General features: G+C 41.5%; 2 protein-coding genes across 2 annotated transcripts; one reads left to right on the top strand and one right to left on the bottom strand.

The window, feature by feature from the left end:
* Positions 1 to 620: 620 nt before the first annotated feature.
* On the bottom strand, positions 621 to 11,962 carry dalrd3 (DALR anticodon binding domain containing 3). The gene is made up of 13 exons (XM_061075498.1): positions 11,544 to 11,962; positions 8,966 to 9,273; positions 8,383 to 8,693; positions 7,254 to 7,312; positions 7,023 to 7,124; positions 6,865 to 6,929; positions 6,474 to 6,532; positions 6,285 to 6,367; positions 5,834 to 5,960; positions 5,488 to 5,546; positions 4,916 to 5,032; positions 4,753 to 4,821; positions 621 to 4,345 (listed from the first exon to the last, which is right to left on the bottom strand). Exons 1-13 carry the CDS (start codon positions 11,775 to 11,777, stop codon positions 4,226 to 4,228), a joined length of 1,713 nt encoding a protein of 570 aa, XP_060931481.1. The 5' UTR covers positions 11,778 to 11,962; the 3' UTR covers positions 621 to 4,225.
* Positions 11,963 to 13,308: 1,346 nt separating this feature from the next.
* LOC133005307 (uncharacterized) lies at positions 13,309 to 18,246 on the top strand. The gene is made up of 2 exons (XM_061074953.1): positions 13,309 to 13,967; positions 16,013 to 18,246. Exons 1-2 carry the CDS (start codon positions 13,442 to 13,444, stop codon positions 16,300 to 16,302), a joined length of 816 nt encoding a protein of 271 aa, XP_060930936.1. The 5' UTR covers positions 13,309 to 13,441; the 3' UTR covers positions 16,303 to 18,246.
* Positions 18,247 to 22,493: the final 4,247 nt, after the last annotated feature.

The following is a 22,493-nucleotide window of genomic DNA, read 5'->3' as shown; positions in this document are numbered from 1 at the left end:
TTACAGTATATTTAATATTTCCTGTATTTGAATTTTTATTTTCCTCCACTATTTTGTATGGTGTCTCATGGCTGTTATTTATTTACTTAAATATGAATATATATAATAATGTGAAACTACAAAATGAACCATTAACATCATTAAATCAACTGACTCAATCAGCATTGGGCAGATACTTTATATATCAAGCTCCCTCGTGATGGTTTCATGAAACACTGCAACATAACCATCCTATTCTAATCCCTCTTCATATTCTGAGTAGATTATAATGATGTTTTAGTGGATAATACAAAATTTAATTCCATCATTGTAAAGTTGAGTTCATTGTGAATCAGCTGTGCTTTGTGTTAACAACATCCTGTTATGATCTTCTCTCCATTCAATTTAGAGGGCACACTGATTGTCTGCATTGTCCTGTGAGGCTGCATGATAATCAATGCTTGTGACCTTAACCATGCAGAAATGGTACCTCCACTTAAACTATTAGTATTATAACAATGACTGGGTAAATCTAACCATTTAAATCCAACAGGAGCAGTTACAGTTTTTTTTAAAACATATTTTACTCCAAAACGTTTTAAATAAACCAACATATCACAGATAACAAGAAATCAACAGGATGGTGAAGAAATAATTTATTGATCAACATGTGTAGTAGTAGCATAGCTTGGAAAGTACATATCTGATTGAACACAGAAAAGGGTTACAGGTGAGACTCACAGCTGTGTACGTACATGAACTTGGGACATTTTGGCTGGTCTTCACTTTCTGACCCACTTTCAATGGACTGTTTGAGGGTTAGGTCTTGCTTTTTTCGGTTAGAAATAGGTTGTAGCAAGGGTAAGGGTTAGGCATAGGCATTATTTTGTGATGGTTAGAGTAAGGGGCTTGCGATTGCACTATGCCAATGAGTGTCCTCGCTAAAATAATAGCACAAGTTTGCTGGATAAATTAGGGATTAGACAGATACAACTGATCATTTTTTTATAGATTTCTCTGGGTTTTAGAGTCGTGTGATGGAATAAATACTATTTGACTTAACAATAAACCAAGATAGTAATCAAAGTCTGGAGGACAAGACGCATGTTCCTTCAGAATACAACTGAAGCTGAATTTTGACAGTAAACACTGTATTGAAGTTTACTGTCCCAAAGATTACAGAAGTGGCTCTGGTTTTTAAGAATCAAATCTTTGGCGTGTTTTCAGCCATGAATCAGTCCCTCCCTTTCTATTAACGAGCTCCAAATGAGGGAACAGATAAAGGAGAGAAGGGGAGAAAACACCATATTAGGAACCCAGGCGGGGGGATAGGAAGCAGAAGAGAAAAAGAGTAACGACTTATTTCACGTCACATTAACAGGGTTTTATCTATCATGATGGATCACTGTTAACAGCATATTCTATATATCCATGCAGTATGTGGGCTATTGTATTTATGGGGCCTAAGGGCAGTTTGCAACAATGGAGCAGATTCTTTATTTGCATCAGTCTGACGCAGAGGGAAACACAGAGCGAGGGAGCCCGTCTTAGTTATTTTCATTCTGCAGATGGGAATGATACAGAAACTGTAGGTGGACAGATGTGTGTTGGAGGACGTTTGGCAGGAATACTTAGATTCAGATGAGTGGATATACTCACGGGTCAGAGACGTATCGAGATTTTACACTATACAAAGGAATATCCTATAAAGCTGAGGCAATGCTGCTTATTGGTGCAGGAAAGACAGACTTGGGATTTCTTTTAATATTGATAATGTCCATTACAAAGCTGTGTGGTTTAACGATTCTTTCCTTACTTAAAAGCATTATTTTTTAATTGTGTTGTAGCTGTTTGATTCACACAGAAAACATGCTTCTTATCAGCGTTTACAGAAATCAGCTTTAAAAAAAGTAAATCACAAGTAGTTGAACACCCAAAACACGCGGCCCTGAAATTAGCAAGGTCAAAATCTGTTTATGAGGAGTCAGTGGAGGGGAAACAGCGAAGGGGAAGGAGAGAGGAACGAGAAATGGTGGAAGGTCAGAGATGTTGAGGTCTCATGGGTGAAAACATGGCAACACGAGAGTCCCACTGTTGATGTACTAGAACAAATGGCATCTATTCAGTATCCAGCATAAGGTATAAAAAAAAATATCCAGCATCCAGCATCTCTGCTGCTTTAATACAGCAGTATAATTACTATGGCAGTTAACAACAGTTACTGTAAACAAATCTGCTTATTGCAAACCTCTCTTTCCCTTTTCTTTAGTGAAAACAAAGTCAAAAAACATCCCATAAAAAAAGAAATCTGACAATTCAGGAACAGACAACATTTCATGCAGTGAGAAGAGAATTTGATATTGATCTTTGTGTACGATACAACAGTTTTGTTTCAACGACAGGTAATTCAAAAAACTAAACAAGTTATGGCACGTTTTACCAAAAATGAAATTGCAACAAACACATTTGCACATGTCAGAGACACCGAAGGTTCAACCTAGGCTCATTATCTTTCCCCTCCCACAGTTTATAAATTACATCTTGTCTCATAAAACTCTTAATATATATATTATTTTCATGCCACTTCATGCATTTCCTAACATTTTGGCACAAAGTCCTAGATACTGCAAAGGTGCTGCTTGCCTTTGCACCTGTTAATCTGGTACATGTTTGATACTGAACCTTTGTGATTTGTCGAGCACAATAACTAAAACTAATCTGAGGGTTCTGGAGAATCATATCAACACAGCATTTAAGACTCAGGATGCAGAATATACATATATTCTGTTGACATCTAAAGATTTTAAAACCGACAATAAATATTTATATGGCATTGATAAATGTGAGGTGGCAAACGTTCATGAAACTGGAGCCTCGACGACAAAACCTCATATAGAGTAAGATTTTCAGGACTGTTTTCAGACAGGGTTTCAAAGAAGAGACTGTTGACACTGACATTAAGGACGTTCTCACACCTGAAGGTCTGAACCAAGGTTCACTTCTTTGTTATCTTTCTGTTCGAATGAAGAGAATGAATGAACCGTCATTGTGGTATTACCTGCTAATTTCCTTCTTGTAGTTGGTCTACAATGTCAAAAATATGTTTTTTCACTCCCAAACGAAGAAACTACGGTTATTTTCATCAGGACAGAGACCACCTCTTTTGGTCGGACATTATTATTTTGGTTTGGACAAAACTGAAAACTCAGAAGGTCCAGACCACACAAGGGAGGTGTGAAGCGTCATAAACCAGTGGCTACCAAGATTATAATTAGGCCATTTAAAAAGATGAACAAGTTTAACTACAGTTCAGGTGGGACACAAGAGTAATGTTGGGAATACTGCACCAAAATAGAAAGTTTTGTGGGTTGTTGGGTTAAAGGGCATAAAAATGCACAAAATGGTCAAACGACGAGAGTAGAATTTATAATTGAAAGCTTAAATGGAACAAACCTTCATTAACTGAGTTGCTTTACATTTGCCACATTGGTTGTTCAAATTTGGCTGCCTGGTCTGTTTGATGGACAAAAGGGGAAAATGATACTTTGCAGGTTTACAGTATGTTTCAGACTGTCTCCTGGCAGGGATCAGTAACTTTTTGGGAGCCTCCTCTGGCGGGATGTTAGCTGGCCCAAGATAAGAAATAGTCCAACAGGTAACGCTCCATATCAGATTATTGTTTTCACACTTTGGTTTATGTTAATATTATATAATCCAAGATAAACTATGATAATGTTTTGATAGAGTTTTCGAGGAGCTAGCGGGCAGATTGTGTTCCTCAGGAAACTATATAAGAATTTTATTGACCTTCTCATCTTACTCTTGATAAGAAAGCAAATAAGAGGATTTCCCAAAATATGAATTCTGTGCACAGCTTCCAACAAAACCAGTCCGACCACATCAAGGTAAACTTACCATCACCATTGTCACATTACAGGATTGATGAGTAATATTGTATTACAGAGTATGTTCAGCTACAGGAAATCATTCACATTGAGCTGTAGAAGCTACATAGTGAGCAGGTGAAACAGTATCTCATCACTGGCTGTGACAAGGCCAAAAACAGGGGAAGCTAACAATGTGTCACATGGACACATTAATATCCAAGCAAAGTGTTTATATGATGAAGCTACAAGCGTTTGTGTGTGTGTGTGTCTGTGTGTGTGTGTCTGTGTGTGTGTCTGTGTGTGTGTGATGGGTGGGGAGGTAGGGCTAACACTGATGGCCGGAGTAAATTCTATCGAGGCTATAGTTGCCTGATGGGGGGGAGGTTGAGGGTGTCCAGAGCGCTGTGGTAGAGCTCTCTCAAGGCTCTCAACAGATACAGGCGACAAAACATCTGGTTGAAGAGATGAGGCAACGGCTCCTGGAAAGAAAGAAGGACAAAAAGAGAAAATATGGTAGGAGGCATGTGTGGGAGGTAAAAAAGAAAGGAACACAGAGAAAGTGAGTGGAGAGATCCAAACAGAGATTTAGAGAGAGATGGAATATTGTTGACCTAACACACAAAGTCACCAGACAGTGCAGCGGGCTCTTAATACACTTATCTCTGGATGACGCACAACAGGAAGGGAACACACACATCTAAACAAACATGTTTACTATTTTCTATGAAAACAATGACTCAGGATTCCACTTCAGTCAATAAATCAATGCATGTACCCTAAATAAGTTTGTAAACAAGGGTCCGGTTTCTTTAAGAGCCAATTTCTACAATCCAATGAATCCGTCTTATCTATGGAAATACACAAACCAATATAAATAGATCCTTACCCCCAGCACGTGGACTCTGTTGTAGTATGAGCTGAAGTCTTTACTGAGAGACACGAGAAATTTACAGATCTGAAGAACACAAACACATTTAAGAGTTCAATTTACATTAACTTCTCAACAGCAAACTTTGGACACTATTTACTTCACTTATCTGTTCATCTACCTGTTCAGTCTTTATATTGACTCTGGCTCCTCCCCCTTCCCCATCTAGCACTTGTCCTGATTGGTCCAGCAGCTCGGAGAATGGGATGAGGTAATTGAAGAGGAGCAGCCACTCGCCCTATCACAGCACAGAGACAAGATGTCAGGTGTCAGGATCCCCACTGAAATGCTGCTGTGTTTAGACACACTGATTTTTGGGCCAATACCGATACGAAGGACTCAAAACGTTCTGATATCATTATAACGGCCAATGTATGAATTAAAGAAAATTGGCATTGATTTCTAAATTGTCTTTATGAAACTTATTTTACAGTTTAACTATGAACTTTATTATAAATACAAACACATATATAGAACTTGAATTTAGAAAATAAACAATGTCTAGACACTAATCTATCTGTTTAATCATATTTGCTGATATTATTGTCCAACTGTTAAATTCTTCATGATCTGGCTGGGAGAACAGATTATTGAAGGTAGAGAGAAAAGTGAAAACAAAAGGAAATCAGTGGGAAGGGGAGACATATAAACACAATACACACAATATCATAACAATTTAAATTGAAGTGGTACCTCCTCTTTCAGAGAAGAGAAGTCTAGCTGGGAGCCATCAGGGATTTCTGGGTACAGACCTGTTGGTAAACAGTGAACACACAGATCCATAAATCATATTCAAGCCTTGTTATAAGTAATAAGTAAAAATAATAAGCTTGGACTCTATAAAGCAGCGATTACCAACGTACAAAGATTGTGGAGTAGCTTAAGTGATTTGAGAAAATGAGAAATTATGATTTAGATTTTTCAGGTTCTCTCTGACTGGACTCTGTTTCAGCATTTTGACACAGCTCCTTGCAAATCAGAGCATGAAAACTGCTTAACAAGCAAGAAATATGGTCTGAATGAATAAAGGAACTCTCACCCTTCTCCACTCCTCTCTCGTAGCTGTCAAACAGAGTGTGAAGTCTGGCACAGTTGTACATCACAAACACGCCTCCTCTCGGCCCTTTGGTGGACACGCCCCCTTCCCTCTGGACATCCAGTGTCACCTGCAACTGACAGCTGTCACTCATTCTGACTTAACCAATTCTATCACTGTTAAAATTGTGATTGATTTCACTGTGAACAGAGACAATATTACCAAATCAAACCGAGTCGCTCTTAATCAATCAATGTGACAAACACACACACAGGTTTATGCAGCTATCCAGAACCTAACCACATCTTACAATTTTTTACAATGACCTCAGAAATGTTTCAGGTTCTGGTCCTGACAAGGTCAGTGTTTATGCTGGAGAAGGTCCTAAAGAGGCTGCAAGTACACACACAGCACGTCACCATCTGCACACACTCGTAATGTAATGAGAACTCACAGGACTAGTGTGGACTGTAGAGAGCAGCTCAAATCGGACTGTGGCAGAAGTCATGACCCTGATGATGTCATCCCACGTCTGACCTAGAGGAGGATGAGAAGGTTTTTAGTTTGTTCACTTCATCATCTCAGGTCAGTTTGATAAGTAACACGCACGCACGCACGCACGCACGCACGCACACACACCCACCTTCTACTTGATCTCCATACTTCATCTCTGAGGCCTCCTTCATCTGTTCTCTTCTCAGCCTGCAGCAGAGGAGGAAGACAGAGACAATAGAGGCTTGTTTACTCAGACAGTTGGGCTAAAAATACACTGCAATAACACAGATGAAGAAAAGCCCTGTCAACGCCCACTGGAGTTCTTTAAATGTACTTTTCATTAACTCCAATTTTATCAGTGCAGAGGGGATCCTGGTAATAGTGACTTGTGTGATAATAAACATCTGTCTTGTGGAAAAGCAGAAGAGATCCATAGGGCAAAGGAGACAAGGGAAACACAAGTGGAGACAGAACAGGACGGAAGGAAAGAAATGAGAAGAGATAGAACCATGTGTGTGAAAAGAAGTGATGTGTCTTACTGCAGGTACTGTGCAGCAGTGAGGTGAGACCCAGTAGTCTTCACAGGCCCACACACCAGATGTCTCTGCAGACACAGAGAGCAAAGCCGCTTGAAATAGGAACACAACGCACTGCATGACCGTGTGAGTTTGTGTGTGTTCAGCATGTGTGTGGTTACCTGCGTGTGCGTCGCTCCACTGGCTCTCCACAGCATTGCTATCTGCTGCTGGCGGAACTCATCCTGACAGGAAGTCACATGTAACGCTGTTGTCATGGCTACCTATGAACGATACAGTAAGGATATATCAATCAATGCTTTGACTGTTATTGCTGATGAGAAAATAGGAAAACAATTTCCTATTTTCTCATTGCTGATGAGAAAATAGGAAATTGTGTGCGTCTCTCTCACTGTGCAGTCGGCTGTGGCTAGGTCCAGTTGTGCCAGGTGTGCAACACTGTCCCTTTGTACTGAAACAGAAATAAACCAACAATCTCTTATCAGTAAATATATTGCTGATATAACTGCTACCCTACTAGTTACATAGATGTGTGCTAACACATGAAACACTGCCAAAGTATCAAAGGAATAGGGTTTTAAGGAATGAGGAGTTCATGTGATGGCGCTGGAGCCAGGACATTAGTTTGGCTCTCCAAACTGCCTGGCTTCACAGCTAACCATCACTGATTAGCATCTTAAGTGTTTCTTGTTTTGTCTGTGCAATTCATTCGAGAGAAAGGACCAACGGAACAGTCGCCTGAGTTTACACAAACATTTGACAGAAAGAGTTTCAAAAGATGAAGCTGTCCCTTTCTGTCAATGTGAAAACAAAGATCTCACACCTGACATCAACAAAAATGCACAGTATTAAATACAAGTGTAAACAACCACAGAGACACATTGTGATCTGAAGACTTTAATCACTTGCCGAGAGGATCTGGGACACATCTGACCTCACATCTTTAGGTGTGTAAACGCTGATGTGTCCTGACAAGGTCGGTGACAGTAGTTAAAAGTAACGAATGGACACTATCAGACCCATCTTTTGTATTAATACTTACAAAATTGACCCACTTCTCCATTATGTTACAAACTGTTTCTTCTAATCAATGTTGTAAGTACTGTTATTTTGTAGATGTGTTCAGTTACATGCAGCATCTATTGAACTTCCATCCGTCCTGGGAGAGGGTCCCCCCCCCTCTCTTTTTTTTGTATTTTTTCCTAACTCTTGTTGAGGGTTAAGAGGATGTTACACCGTGTTAAGCCCTATTAGACAAATTGTGATTTGTGAATATGGGTTAAACAAATAAAATTTGATTGACTGACTGACTGAACACAGGAGTAAACTGTGATGTGGACAGCTGTCTACTTCAGATCACCCAAGACCCACATTATTGCCAAATGTAAACAGGATCAAAGTTGTTATCACACAAACATTGATCCCTTCAAAAAAAGCTGAATGACTTAGAAAAAGCTGCACGACACAAACACACCATTACAATATAACCTTAACCTACAGCAAAAGTCATATCTAACTTACCTGTGCAGGTACCCAGGCTGGGGTCGTATCCCAGCAGCCCCACCTCCTGGAACACTCTTTTCAGGTTGACCCTGAGCGCTCCCTCGTTCTCCCCCTCCTCTGCCTTCCTTCCTCCACCACCGCTGGTCCTCCTGCCTCTCTCCGTTTCCCTCTCTTTGTAAGGGCAGTTCTCCAGCGCCTCCTGGATCTTCTCCTCCCGCTCATCGTTGGTCCAGCTGGCTGGGGCTGTCGGCCAATCGATTCCCAGAGCTTGCAGAAAGGTGCTGATGTCGCTGTCTTGGGGAAGCGTCGGGCAATAGGACACTGCAAATCTGAGACAGGTGACATCGGCATGTCACACTTACAGCAACAGTTGTTTTTATAAGCAGGTCACATGTCTTTCACTTTCTACAATTAATAATTTTTTGTCTTTTTTAGGCCAGAAAATATTGAAAAAATGCTAATTTAAGTTGTCGGTTGTTACTTGTAGCCATTTCATTTTTAATTAGAGGTTAAATATAAAGAATATATATAGAAGAAATCCAGGGAAGCTGATGTGATGTATTTAAGAGAAATTCGTGTTGAAATGAACTCTCACACTCACCCTTGTCCTCTCAGCAGCGCCCCCATGTGGTCAGCCAGCAGAACAGTCCTCAGCTGGCCTAGAGTCAGTGTATCAGGAGCGGGTGTGTTGGGTTTAGGGTGCAGCGCGGGGCAGTTAAGCACCACACAGCTTTGCCTCTGACTTGAGGGCTTCAGATACTCTGTGGCTCCACCTGACAGAACGGCCTTAAAGGCTGCGGGCCGGTCCACCCTCACCCTCAGCCCTTCTCCAATCACCTCCCCACCAGCCACAGGGAGAACCCCACTGCCACGCAGGGACAGGACCCTGGACATCACTGGCGGAGGGACCTAGGTGGATACAGAGACTCATGAGACTGTTGCATGGATGAGACAGACACGAGCAGAGAAAAGGCTGAATTTTAGGCAATTACATCTGCATAGAAGCCAAGCATGAGAAAAATATCAGTTTCACAGCATTGCACATTGACCTCCACAAACAGGGCAACCCCTAGCAAACAGTACACAACATTAGACAACGACAACAGCAATGAAAACTAACAAGGACATCTCATTAACGTGAAACACTGACAGACAGTGAAGAGCTGGGTTAGTGACAGGATGTATTATTAAGTGCTGCTATTACACTTTGGCCAAAGTAGGTCATATTGCACCTTATTGACATGTGTCTGTCTGTATGGCAATATATTAAAGTGGCAATTGGTTGGGTGAGTGATGTCATGTGCTTTTGAGGTTAAGAATTTACTTCAGGGAGGTTGGGTGTGGGAAGTAATTGTGGTAGCAGTATGGATTATTCATGTTAGTTTCGTCCATCTATCCATTATCTATACCACTTATCTTTTTGAGGGTCAGGGGAGGTTGGAGCCATTCCTAGCTGACATTGGGCGGGAGGGGGGGTACACCCTGGACAGGTCGCCAATCCATCTCAGGGCCGATATACAGAGACAAACAACCACCCACAGCCACACTCACACCTAAGGTCAATTTAACTTAACCCCTGTCTGTATGTCTTTGGGTAGAAGGCGAAGCCAACAGAAATACCACGGAAACACGGGGAGAACATACAAACTCCATACAGAAGGATTAGAACCAAGGACCGAACAGTGCTGACCCTGTTACCCTGCTTACCCATGCTGTCCTGTTAGTTTGGTTTGTTATGTTTTGACATTGTGGTTTGACTTTGAGTACTGGCATACTGATATTGTAGGATTATCTCATTTTAATCTTATTTTTTTAGTAGTATGACAAATTTCAAATTAGAAATACAGTAAATGTGATTGTTTTGGGGTCGTATTTTTAAAGACATGAATTTCTCCCAATACGATTTACTAGCTTCGGCTTCAAGGACCCATATCAGTGCATTTACAGTTCATAACAAATGATCGTAATAACAATATTATTATTGCTATTTACTGGTGCTGCTATCATTAATAACATCATTGCATATATCAGTCTTGTTATTTTCACTGTAAGAACCAGTCTGACCGAATATGTCTGTTCACAATTACTCCTGGTATCTCTCTCTCCTATCTCCCCCATTTCTCTCCTCTCGCCACAACCGGTAGAGGCACATGGTCTTGCTCTGTTTGAAGATTCTTCCTATTATAGCTTGTTTTGATCTCCCAGTAAAGTGTTTTCTCATTGTTCAACCAGTTGGGGTTCTCTGTCAAGTGTCCTGACACAATGAATGTTGTGATTTAGCGGTGTGCTAAATAAAACTGCATTGAATGGAATGATACATGCTCACGTTGCAGAGAACTACCTACATATAAACATCGCCCTGCACAGGGATGCATGAAGGGGTTGACAGATGTACTTGTTTAAATAATTTACGTTCAGGCATAATGTTTATAAAGTCATGATTGACTGGTGGTCTGACTCGAACATGCATTTGAAAAAAAGGCATATATGTGTGTTTCTTGACGTGCAGCTCTGCGTGTGACCCATATGCCACTCATGAGTTAATAATGACCACCGCAGGCTGCCATCGACTATTCGATCATGATGGGACAGCCAGTCAGCGTAAACTTCTGGTATTTTTGTATATCCATGTTTTTGATTTAAAGTGTTTTTAAAAATATGTGTAGGCTCTACTTAAATCTCTTTTTGTTTTTTGTTCAGGCAGGTAGTTGGACACAGCCTTATAACGCAAATAGTTCCGGTTCCTCTGCTCCTATTGGTCGAATCCCGTCCTGAACACATGATATTTAAATATTAAATCTCCCGTTTCATTTCAACTCAATTTAGAATGCTTTGTTAGCATAAATGTGGCGAACAATTATTATAGACATGTGTTATCTCGGACAACACAACAATAAAATGAGAATAATAATATAACTACATTCATATTGCTGCACTAAAGACATTAATTCGCACACTAGCTAGCATGATTCCTCGGGGAACTATAGTGCCTAGCGGAAGAGTAAAAGGTGGACTTCTTCATATGAAAAGTGTTAATTAAAACCTGACGTTGAAACCCGGACCGTTGTGTTTAGATAGCATCTCTTCTTCGGTGTGTTTATCCTTTAAAAAAACAGCTTTTAAAGGAGCATAAATCCCGATAAAGTGCCGCCAGCCCTGCAGGTCCCAGTGAGACCGACCTGTCCGTCCGCATACAGCGTGTTGAGCATCGTGGTGGGCGACAGAAAGTCCCGGTTCCGGAGGTTCTTCGAGCTGCTCTCCTTGAACCACAGCTTCTCCGGGTCGGGGAAGATCCTGTCGCCGTCTCTCCGGCCGGAGTCGGGCACATTGTCCCGCTTCCCCCGCAGTGCGGAGCTCAGCGCCCGGACGGTCGGGGTGATCCGGAGGGGAGAAGCCTCCTCGATGTTCTCCATCACCAGCCTCCGACACTAACAGGTCAGCTAGCTACCGGGCTATCAACACATCCACACCCAGCTCTGGTCAGCCATTGAAGTGCGGTCACTCCGGTTGTTGTTGATGGAGTCTGTCGAGTTACATTACGGCCACACGCTTCCACCGCTGATCGATTTTGACTGGAGGGGAGGACTGCATCGGCTGTTTTTCCTTGGCGGAACTAGTGAAGTGCAGTCCGTGTTTCTGCCGAGGGAATGTTTTGTGTTGGACCAGTGGGAGGGGCTCTAATGGCATCTAATAGCGCCCCCCAATGCATGACACAAAAACTGCAATCTGAACTACACTACATGGCCGAAAGTATGCAGACACATACTTACCTGTGCTTGGTGCGGATGAGGCCTCTTAGCTCCATCCAAAATCCTAAAGTGATGTTGTAATTTCACTCACTGCACAAACAAAGTGGCTGATAATTTTTATCAATCATTTTTAAAGAGATGCAAACATTGTTATTTGAATAGTCAAATAAAAGCAAATCATATTTAACTATTTGATTACTTTTTAATAATTTAAGAAGTTTTTAAAGGACATAATCCCCAATAATCCGCTCCAGCTTCCCGTATGTGAAGTTGTTTATACACTAGTCTTTAATGATGGTAAACTGTATGTTGAAGCTTCACTTTAGTGCAGGAGTGTCTGTGTTCACCTTATATCAGAGTGTAAAATGTGAACGTACAATAAGTTCAGTGACCTTACAACTTGTTTGTTTGGAGGCCATTCATGGTTCATTGTTTCATTGTAAAAAAGGTTATGTTGCAAACTGAGTCCTCCAGAGCACATACTCTGAGATCTGATGTTTCAGTGATGATGGGGCTGTGTTTTTTCCTGTTGTAAATAAGTGTGATTTTTTTTTTTTACCTATTATAGTAAAGCAAATGTTTTTTATTTTTTATTATTTTCTAAAATATTACAATGAGTTCATACTCCTATGGTTGCTTATCGTAATTGATAATAAAGCAAGAAGTTGACATTTTTATTATTATTGTTATATAATTAATGTACAGATTTGAAAAACGATATAAACGATAAATGTAGTGCAACTATATTTTTTTCAATAAACTTTATCAATCAACAAATAGCAAAACAACAAATAGCAAAACAACAAAGCACAGATAAACGAATGAACAAATATAAAATAAATAAATTTTCAATTTAAGGGTCACAAAGTTCCACAAATGCATACAAACTGATAAAATAAACAAAAAATAATTAATGTATATATCAAAATAAAATAATATTGATGTATTAAATTTGGTACAAATATTGAGTTTTTTTACTGCTTTTCTATTTCAGTAGGTAGACGATAAACACTAAAATAGGGATTCATTTGAGCACTTGCCCAGTAATATATAATGAGCACGTTTAAAAAAAGCATTTTTATTTCTTTCTTATAATTTGAAAAAACAAACACTAAGTCAACACAGCAAAGTGTAAACGCATCGTAGATAGAGTCCAAACTAAGCCACAGCCTTCTTTTTAGCCTACGGAGTGAGTCATCCACAATAGACCATCTTTGAGCTCGTCTTCTTCCGGCTCAGAAATGTGACGTAAAGGGCGCAAATATACAAGGGAGGTCTTTGTAGGAAGTTGAGACGCTCGATCCGCAGCTTGTCCCTCACCAGAGAAGATGCACAACTGGCAGGAGAACGAAATCAAAGAACTTCTGAACATCCGGGGCACGGAGGCGATCCGCCAGCAGATCACAGGCACCGTGAAGGACTCGGTGGTCTACAGCCGGATCACCAAGCAGCTGGCGGAGCGGGGGGTGTTCCGCTCCCACATGCAGGTGATCAGCAAGCTGAAGGCGCTGAGGAAGCAGTACCTCAAGTACCACCAGCAGAAGATCCGCTGCGGGAGCGACCGCGTCGACTGGCCCTTCTACGACCAGTGCCACCGGGTCTTCGGCTGCCCCCCCGTGGCGGTGAAGCGCCAGAGGAGTCCCACGCCCCCGCTGGAGTCCTCGCCTTCGCCCCCGCCGCCTCCGCCGAGTCCTCCGCCACCTCCGCCGCCTCCGCCATCCCAGCTCAGCGACGAGCATCATGAGGTGGTGGTCGGCCTCTGGGACGAGGTGGACAAGCACCTGGGTCCCGTGGAGCCGGAAGACGACGAGGACCAGTACAGTCCCCCAGAGCAGCTGCACACCATCAACACCAGTGAGTATGTGTGTGTGTGTCTTTAGGCAGCATGAAGACCTGCAGGGTCCTGGGACTCAGCACTGAAGGCTCTTTTATAACTCTGAGTTTCACCAGATGGAATATTTTCTACAGTCAATCCCAAAGAGCGATTGAAACAGTGGGAGATGATAGATTATGTTCCGTTTACTATCAGATTATTGAACTTTCCAATTTTTAAAAGCAGACTGAAAGGTGAACCGACCCGAGCAGAGAGGCTGAACAGCTCCAGAGAACCACTCGGGTAAATAATTGGCTGGTGGCTGAGCTCGGTGTCGACCTCTGCAGATGTGTTGTTTACTGCACCAGCATTTCCTATAAGCTGCCACATCAAAACAATAGAGCACTTCCATAGGGGGGGGGGGCGACAGACTCTTCTCACAACTAGACCCTGTTTTAAGTTGTGAAACCTTTCTAAACTGTTGCAGCTGCAGTAGAAGGAAGCATTTGTTGTGCTTTGTTGTAAACATGAACCGTTGCTCCCCTTACCATTCAAAATAATGTTCTGCATAAAGAACCGACAAAAGTTTTCAAACATTAGAAACGCTCTGACTTTTCTCCCGTCTTTGATGAGCCATACGTTGTTTTGCTGCAAAAATGGGTGTGGACATTTTCCGGACCAAGCTTTTCCCACATGAAGAAGGCAGCAGGAGATTGTCCGGGTCAGACGTGTTCACAACAACAGGAAACGTCTGGAACATTCCATCATCAACGCACCCACTCACTCGTTTTTCCTTTTACAGGGGGAGGGGGGGGGGCTGACAGGAAATGTTCTGGCACATGTCTGGAGCAACGGACTCGGACAGTTGCGTTCTCACACGCAGCCCGTCTGGAAAATGTCTTAGCTTCTCTGAGCAGTTTTCATGTTAAATAATATTCTATGGCAGCAACGCAAAGTGGAGAGTTGGGTCTTAAATGTGTGAGCGAGTAATAATTTGCTCCAGAAGGTTTTACTTAAAAAAACATCCCCCCACCCGATGGAACTTTCTGCTTTAATGGCGTTCTTGTTCTCAGTTTTAATCAGAACGCTCCGTCTGTCACAGTCCACTGTTTAACCCACTTCTCCATCATGGCTGTTATGTAATGACCCTCAAATCGTCCATCAGACCAGTGCTGGGTCAATATGAACACGCTGTCAAATCCTAACATCTCTGCCGCGTGTTCCCGTGTTTAAACATAAACTTCTGTAACACACGCCCTCTTGTTCCCATTAGGAAATGCAGCCATGCAAATTAATCAAATGCACTCGGAAGTCTGCATTTCACTATTGTGCGTTCGTCGTGTCTGCACGCTTCCAGGCAACATGCACTGTGCTGCTCACATTTCCCTGGAAGTTTCCAGAGGGGATTGTATGTGAGAATGCAAATGTCAGAGTCGGTTGCGCCTGACATTTTCCAAAACTTTTCCTGCCAGCCCCCCCAGCCCCCCCCAGTAAAACGTCTGGAAAATGTCAGGGTGAGCCCATGTGAGGATTCAGCAAGAGAATGTCACAGTGAGGGAGTGGGTGTGTTCTAACCCGGTAACACAGGATGGATGTAAAAGTGTGGGGGGGGGGGGCAAAGGATTACACACATTTCAGGAAGAATCAAGAGCTTTTGGGGCTGACACCGGTGTCGACGAGCCATAAACAAAAACACATGATTCCTGCAGTGGAATTTCTACGTCATGTCCTGCCTCCCGCTCTGCTTAGGCCCCGCCCCTTGTCTGAGTGCTCCAGACGTTTCCCTTGGTTGTGAACCCGTCTCACCCGGACAATTTCCTGCTGCATTCTTTGTTTGTGAAAGGCAATGTTCAGAAAATGTCTGGACCCAATTTTCCGGACATTTTCTGGCGTTCATGTCTGAGAGCAGCCTCTGTCTGTAGTGATGACAAACACTCTGCTGTTGGCTCTGATCCGGATTAGGAAAAAGGAAATGACTGATGTTTAGTGAGTGTAAACATGCAGTTTGCTTTATTTAGAGACACAGAGACAAAACTCTACAAGAAGCCGGTCACTCTCAGGTTGCTTTGTGTCTTTGGTTTCCTAGCGTACAAGCTGCCAACGAAGAAAAGGAAAACGACGGTCATGGACCAAGTCTCCGCTTTAGTGTCGGCCACAGTCGCCCAGCTCCGAGAGATGGACGCCGCCATGCAGGCGCAGGAAGACGCCCGGCTTCAGAGGTTAATGGACCACGAGAGGGAGATGCAGAACAATCTAGTGAATCAGCTCGCAGTCATGCACGAACGGGTCAGTCAAGAAAACCATGAGCGACACTTGGAACTCGTTGACAGGATACTCTCTAGGTTCCCGTCGTCTTCAGCCCCGTCAGGCCGCTGACCGACTTCCTGTGTGAGAGAAGATGGTGAACGACAGGGTTTTCCTTCCTTTTCCTGAGGTGTAAGGAACATGTTTGACTCTCCCCTCCACCAGCTGACTAGTGCCTGAGACCCCATTACTCTTTTTTTTTTAAATTTTTACTGTATTTAAAAAGATAATTTTGCCTTTGCCCTCAACCCCATTGGCCTGCAGCGGATACAGATTCAGGTTGAGCCCAGACCAGGCTCCCACCACTGCTCTGATTCACTGCTCGTGATTTTATCTGTATTATCTTAAGTTATTATTTCATTGTAAACTGACCGTGGTGTCAAACACACAAATGTACAGAGACAATAACCAAACACTAACCTGACAGGGACAAAGACTTTGCACCACTGTAGCAGCATCATAAACCATTTGTTAAATGCATATTGTTATGCAATATTCCCCAAAATCTTATATATATATATATAATCAGCCAGTTGTGAAATGATGACTTTATATTAAAATGTATAATTGTGTTGCAGTGTTTTGGCAACTGGTTTTGATTTTGACGAACATGTATATTTTTAATCATGATATTTGTATTAGTTTAGAAAGCGTTACTTACACACAGCTTTGCAATTCTCTGTGTTGACAGTAGTGCAGCAGGTCACGTTAGATGATGTGAGCAAGAGATGAGAGTGTGTTCTCACAGACGCACACACACTGTTGTCCATTCGTCCATCACAACATTTTGTCTTTTCTAAATTTCCTGAACATAATAAGCTCATGTTTTGTAGCCCATATATCAACTGTTGGTTCATGTGGAGTGAACTGGGCTGAAAGGAAATGTGTCATCTGCAGTGTGAGGCTGCTGAATCTAAATCTGGAGACTTTTAACACCTGCAGTGTGAACCCAGCTTTCCGTTTGCAGGAAAGGAGACAAACGTGTCGCAAAGCAAACCCCTAGACTGTGACGTGTGGATGGACGTGCTGTGCCTCTCCCACCACCTCAGCCGAGCGTGTTGCTGCGTGAACAGTGAACCCGACGCTAAAGCAAAACAAATCATTGGCCGCTTTGGCCTTTTGTTGTAGGAAATGCTTGAGTGAGCGTTTTGCTTTCATTTGGGAGCGTTCACATGCAGAAAAAGCTGCATGAGTTCAGTAGAGATGGCAGTCGCTGCACATCACCCAAGGAAATGCTGTTGAAATTTGGCATTTAGAGAAGACATGGCTGTGTGGAACATTGATGTAAAGATCATGTTTCAGCTGTCACAGTGCTGCAGCGCCCCCTGGAGGAAGCAGAAGCCAGAGTCAGCTCAAAGTACAAGTCAAATGCTGGTGGAGGAAATGCTGCTCTTCAGTGGTGTGTCTGTAGCACAGGTCATAGACGAATGGGGATGCAAAGACTCAGAAACTGATAAAGGTTTATAGTTGTAAGATTTATTAAACACAAAATGCAGTGCAGATACATTGAGTAAAAATGTAGTGCTAGACTTCACAAACTAATAAGAATATGAAGTTATTTGCCAGTCGCTGTCTGAAGTGTCATTCTTGGCTGACACGAAATTCCCGGTTGCGTTTCCTGTGCTCAGCATCCGGGAGAAAACGTGTCATTGAGGAACAACACCTGTAGTCCAACCAAAACTCGTCAAACCAAAATTCAGTCATTGATTGCACACAAATATACCTTTTAACAAACCAGCAACACAGGAATGAGGTGCATTAATGTTGTTACCTTCACTTTCTTTACTGATTTTAATGAAAACAAAAGTGGAATCCTACAGTGGTGAGCTCCTAACATTCACTCTAATGAATCAAGTAAACCACGCATAAGCTAATCAGGCCTTGGTTGTCTGTGTGGTTCAGTCAGCTGGGATGTGTATTCATATTATTATACTTTTATACTGTCCTATATTATGACCTGTGTTTTACTGTTTTAAGTATATCATTGTTTTTTTTTTCTTTAAAGGAACAATAAAGTTTTCAGCTGATATAATATGAAAAAACGGTCATCTGTGGTTGAAACGTGAGGATGTAATGCAGGATTTGGTCACAAGGTTTCGTGGTAAAGATGGGAACTCGCCATCAGCCTGTCTGCTGGGGGGGTCCTGTGCGTTGTGGGATGGAAACGGACGCCATAACCAGCTGGAGACCAGATTCACAGCTGCATTATGGGTTCCGTTACAATCCCACCCACCAAAACAAGGGTCAGGTCTCAGGTCCGGGCAGCAAGGCACCGCTGAGGAGAGGAGAACAGTTGTTATAAACAGGAGAAGAAGATGAATTATCAGAATGTATGGCTGCGTGTGCAGAATATGAAAACGTTCTACAAGTTATTCTTTTAGTTGCAGATTTATAAAATGACATGTCCTGCATTTGATGAAAAAAATGAAAGAACACAAGAATTAGATACCAGCCAGGAAATCACATGGATGGTTTATACTGAACGGCATCCTACTTCGTGTACAACCCACATTGAAATCTGTACCAGTTGTGGTATTACTTTTAAAGGGTCACTTCACCAGAGTTGTGTAAAATCTTTGTAAATCTCTCTTACTGCTGCAGACTGACTCTTAACTCTTTCATATCACCGTAACAAAGCCTTAAACATGTTTAATGTTCATGATTTCAGGCCTCAGACAGTAGTTTGCAGTGTGGGACTGTGAGCAGCAGGCAGTTGAGCAAAAAAAAATTATATGGTTTTAACACCTCCGCTTCCTCTGGCTCAATTTAGTCTGTTTTTGTTTTTCAGTGACGCTATGATCTGATTACAAACCACTAGCAATGAGTGTAATGAAACCACTGACCTGTTGTTTCAGATGCATCTGACATGATGGGAAACTTTCTCCACACAAGCTGAGTGACTGGTTTACAGAGCTGTGAACTGTACGTGATATATTTCACTGACGAGCTGAAACACTTGATGAAAGAAGAAAAATCTTAAAATATTTTAATCACTCTTCAGTAACTCTTCATTTTTTTTACTCTTTGACAACACCGACAGAAACAGAACTTTGGAATCTGGGTTCACTGGATGATAAAAAAACAATAAGAGCATTGAAAGTCCTTCATTCATTCGGATGTAACTGCGTGAAGACAGAAACAATATTTATGATGACCATATCTAAGACAGAATATTTAGGGGAAAGATTATTTAAAAAAAAAAAAATACTGTTGATTTTTATTTTTAAAGCTTTGCAACCCCCTCTTAACCCAACAGTCTTTCATTTGCAGCATTGAACCGTATTCCACTGAAACCGCATGAAGAGGAGCACGAGTGGTGACACTTGCAGCTTCCTCGTGATTCAGGAATCAGAAAGAAGAATGAAAAACATTTCTGTCGCTTGTGGAGAAAAAGTGACAAAGCTCACATAAAAAAAAAACATCCTGATGATCAACAAACTTAACTTTCAACATGCTGAAACTAAAGCTTCATCAATCCCCCTTCAGGACCGTCCGTTACAAACTGCAGCAGAGAATCTTCACCTATCCCTTACAGTTTCATGCTTTATTAATAGTCCTTTTGTGTTGCTGCTCCATCTCGAAAAACCTGTTGTGTGTCGTCGGCCGAGAGACTGGGGAGAGCGAGCTCTGAGGAGCACGAGAGCTCAGCGTGACGTGGAATAGCTGATGGAACGATTAAAAGGAAGAAGAGCGCTGAAAGAGAAATATGAAGGAAGAGATTTGTATCTGAGGATTCCTTCCTGTGGAGAGTGAAACAGGTTTTGAGACACCGGTTTGAAACCGCCTCCCGACTCTCGTGTCCTTAGAAACCTTCAATTAAACCTGGAAAATTATGAAATAATGAGGCAGCAGAAAGAACGAAGACTTAAAGGATAAAACAGCACAAGCTCCAACATGTTTCCAGTTTGTCCTCGGGACTTCAACCCCTGTTAAGAAACCCTGAATGTTTTTCAGCTTTCTAAAAATGAAAGGAATGATGGAACAAACACATTCTTGACAATCCATAAGACAGAGACAGATTGGAGGAGAACTTGTCGGGATAAAGTTTTCAGAAGTTGAATAAAAAGAACAAATGGTGTTCAGAGGGCTCAGGAAAAAACGCAGCAGGAGGAATGAAAAGGAAGTGAAAGTGCACAAGCAGCTGAGAAAAGGACACTTGTGTGAATAAGCAGTGATTAAATGCTGTCTAAAAGTTTCTCCAACTCACCGACATCTCAGCTCAGTGTGTCCACACACCGGGGTCCTGTCCGCCAACAGCTCAGAGTCTCCACTTCCTCTTTAAATATTCTCTAGAGATTCATTTCACTTTCACTTCTCCTGATCACACACAACTCCTCCTTTCCTTCCTTTATCCACTCCCTCCCCTCTGGAGAGAGACAACAGCCACTCTCTTGTCTTCTCTGTGTCCCTGGATGAACTCTCTAATGTTCTGATTTATTTGTATAGCACTATAACATAAATGCTCTTTTTGTATTATTGTTTAACCTGCTTGTTGGTGAATGGAGCAGTCACTCAGTCTAACATCTCATTTATCAAACCTAAACGGACACTTTTGAACACAGTTTGAATGTAACCTTTCTAATATGAGATATTCAGACACTTTAATAGTATGTATTTTATACAGCATGTGAATCTTCACTGATTTACACTAACATCAAGATGAAATGTTAAGATTATTTTTCATAAAACCTCAGTTCAACTGAAGCACGAAAGAAAAAAACCCTGAATGCAATTTACATTTTGCTTCTAGTCTTAATTTATATAGTGCTTACAATTGTAATGGACGCTTAAAGCACTTAAAACATAGCTTTTGCCATTTATACACTGATCTGTGTGCAGCATTTTATATATCACTCATTACTGATATAGTTGTCAGGGTTCAGGGTCTTGCCCAAGGACCCTTCGGCACGTGAAAGGGAGAAGACAGGGATCGAACTGCCAACCCTCTGTCTAGTGGAAGACCCGCTTTACCCCCTGAGCCACAGCCGGCCTCTGTGTGTTCGACAAACAAAACCCATGTCACTGTGGTGAGTTTCACTGGAAACACTTGAAAAACTTTCTGGAAATTATCCAATGGTGTCAATTTATCAAATGTAGATTTTTAATGCTGTGAGCATCACACAAAATAAATTATTTTAACTTCATGTTGTTGGTGGAGGCAGAAAATTCAGAGACAGTATTTCAAAATCGGGGCAAATAAATCAGAATCTGTTTATTATTTATTGTTTTATTCATCCATGTTTGTATTTTTGTAGTTTAAGTGAAAGATTTGTATTTGCTTCCTGACTCTTTAGTTCCCTGTGAACCGGAGAGATCCTCCGGCCCACTGATGTGAAACTCCAGACCACAGGTGACTGAACCTCCAACTACCATGAGAGAGTGTTTTATAAGTTTGTTTAAACTCTGCACAGTTTTAGATTTCTACTCTATAATGTTTTTCTGTAAGACAGAAAATAATATTACATACATTTTATGAAGGAAAATATTCTTAGAAGTATGTACTTTTAGTTTTCATGTAGTTTTGGTCCAGTTTCCCCCCCCAAAACTTTTCACCACATTATTAAGACTTGCATGTTAACCTACATGTTGAGCCATCTGGCACCAGAGAGATTGCATACCAAATACTACACAACACGGATTATAAGAAACAATCTGAACCTCAGAGGTGCAGCAGCACAATTCTCTTATGTTTTTAATAACTATTATGATTTAACTCTGTGTTAATGACATGTAGCTGTAATATGAAGGATAAAATCAGCACTGGACTGGATTTAGTTATCAAACATAACTGGTTCTCAATACAGCCTGTACCTTTACTAAGGCCCGACAGTCCCCTTCCATTACATTACATTACATTACATTTCATTTAGCTGACGCTTTTATCCAAAGCGACTTACAATAAGTGCATTCAACCCTGAGGGTACAAACCAAGAACAACAAGAATCAAGACAGTAAAATTTCTTCGAAATAAAGCAAAACTACAGAGTGCTATAAGTAAGTGCCATTTTAGTGCTACCAAAGTGTTAGTTTTCAAAAGTGGTTAGTGGTTTTTTTTTTTTTTTTTTTTTTTTTTTTTTTATTATTCAAGGTACAGTCGGAAGAGGTATGTTTTTAGTTTTCGACGAAAGATGTGTAAACTTTCAGATGTCCGGATGTCGAGTGGGAGCTCATTCCACCATTTAGGAGCTAGGACAGCAAACAGTCGTGATTTTGATGAGTGTTTAGCTCGCAGTGAAGGAGGAACGAGTCGTTTAGCTGAAGCA

The sequence above is a fragment of the Limanda limanda genome, chromosome 7 (genome assembly GCF_963576545.1).
Source record: "Limanda limanda chromosome 7, fLimLim1.1, whole genome shotgun sequence".
NCBI classification, from domain to species: domain Eukaryota; kingdom Metazoa; phylum Chordata; class Actinopteri; order Pleuronectiformes; family Pleuronectidae; genus Limanda; species Limanda limanda.
This window is presented reverse-complemented; position numbering and strand designations above follow the sequence as displayed.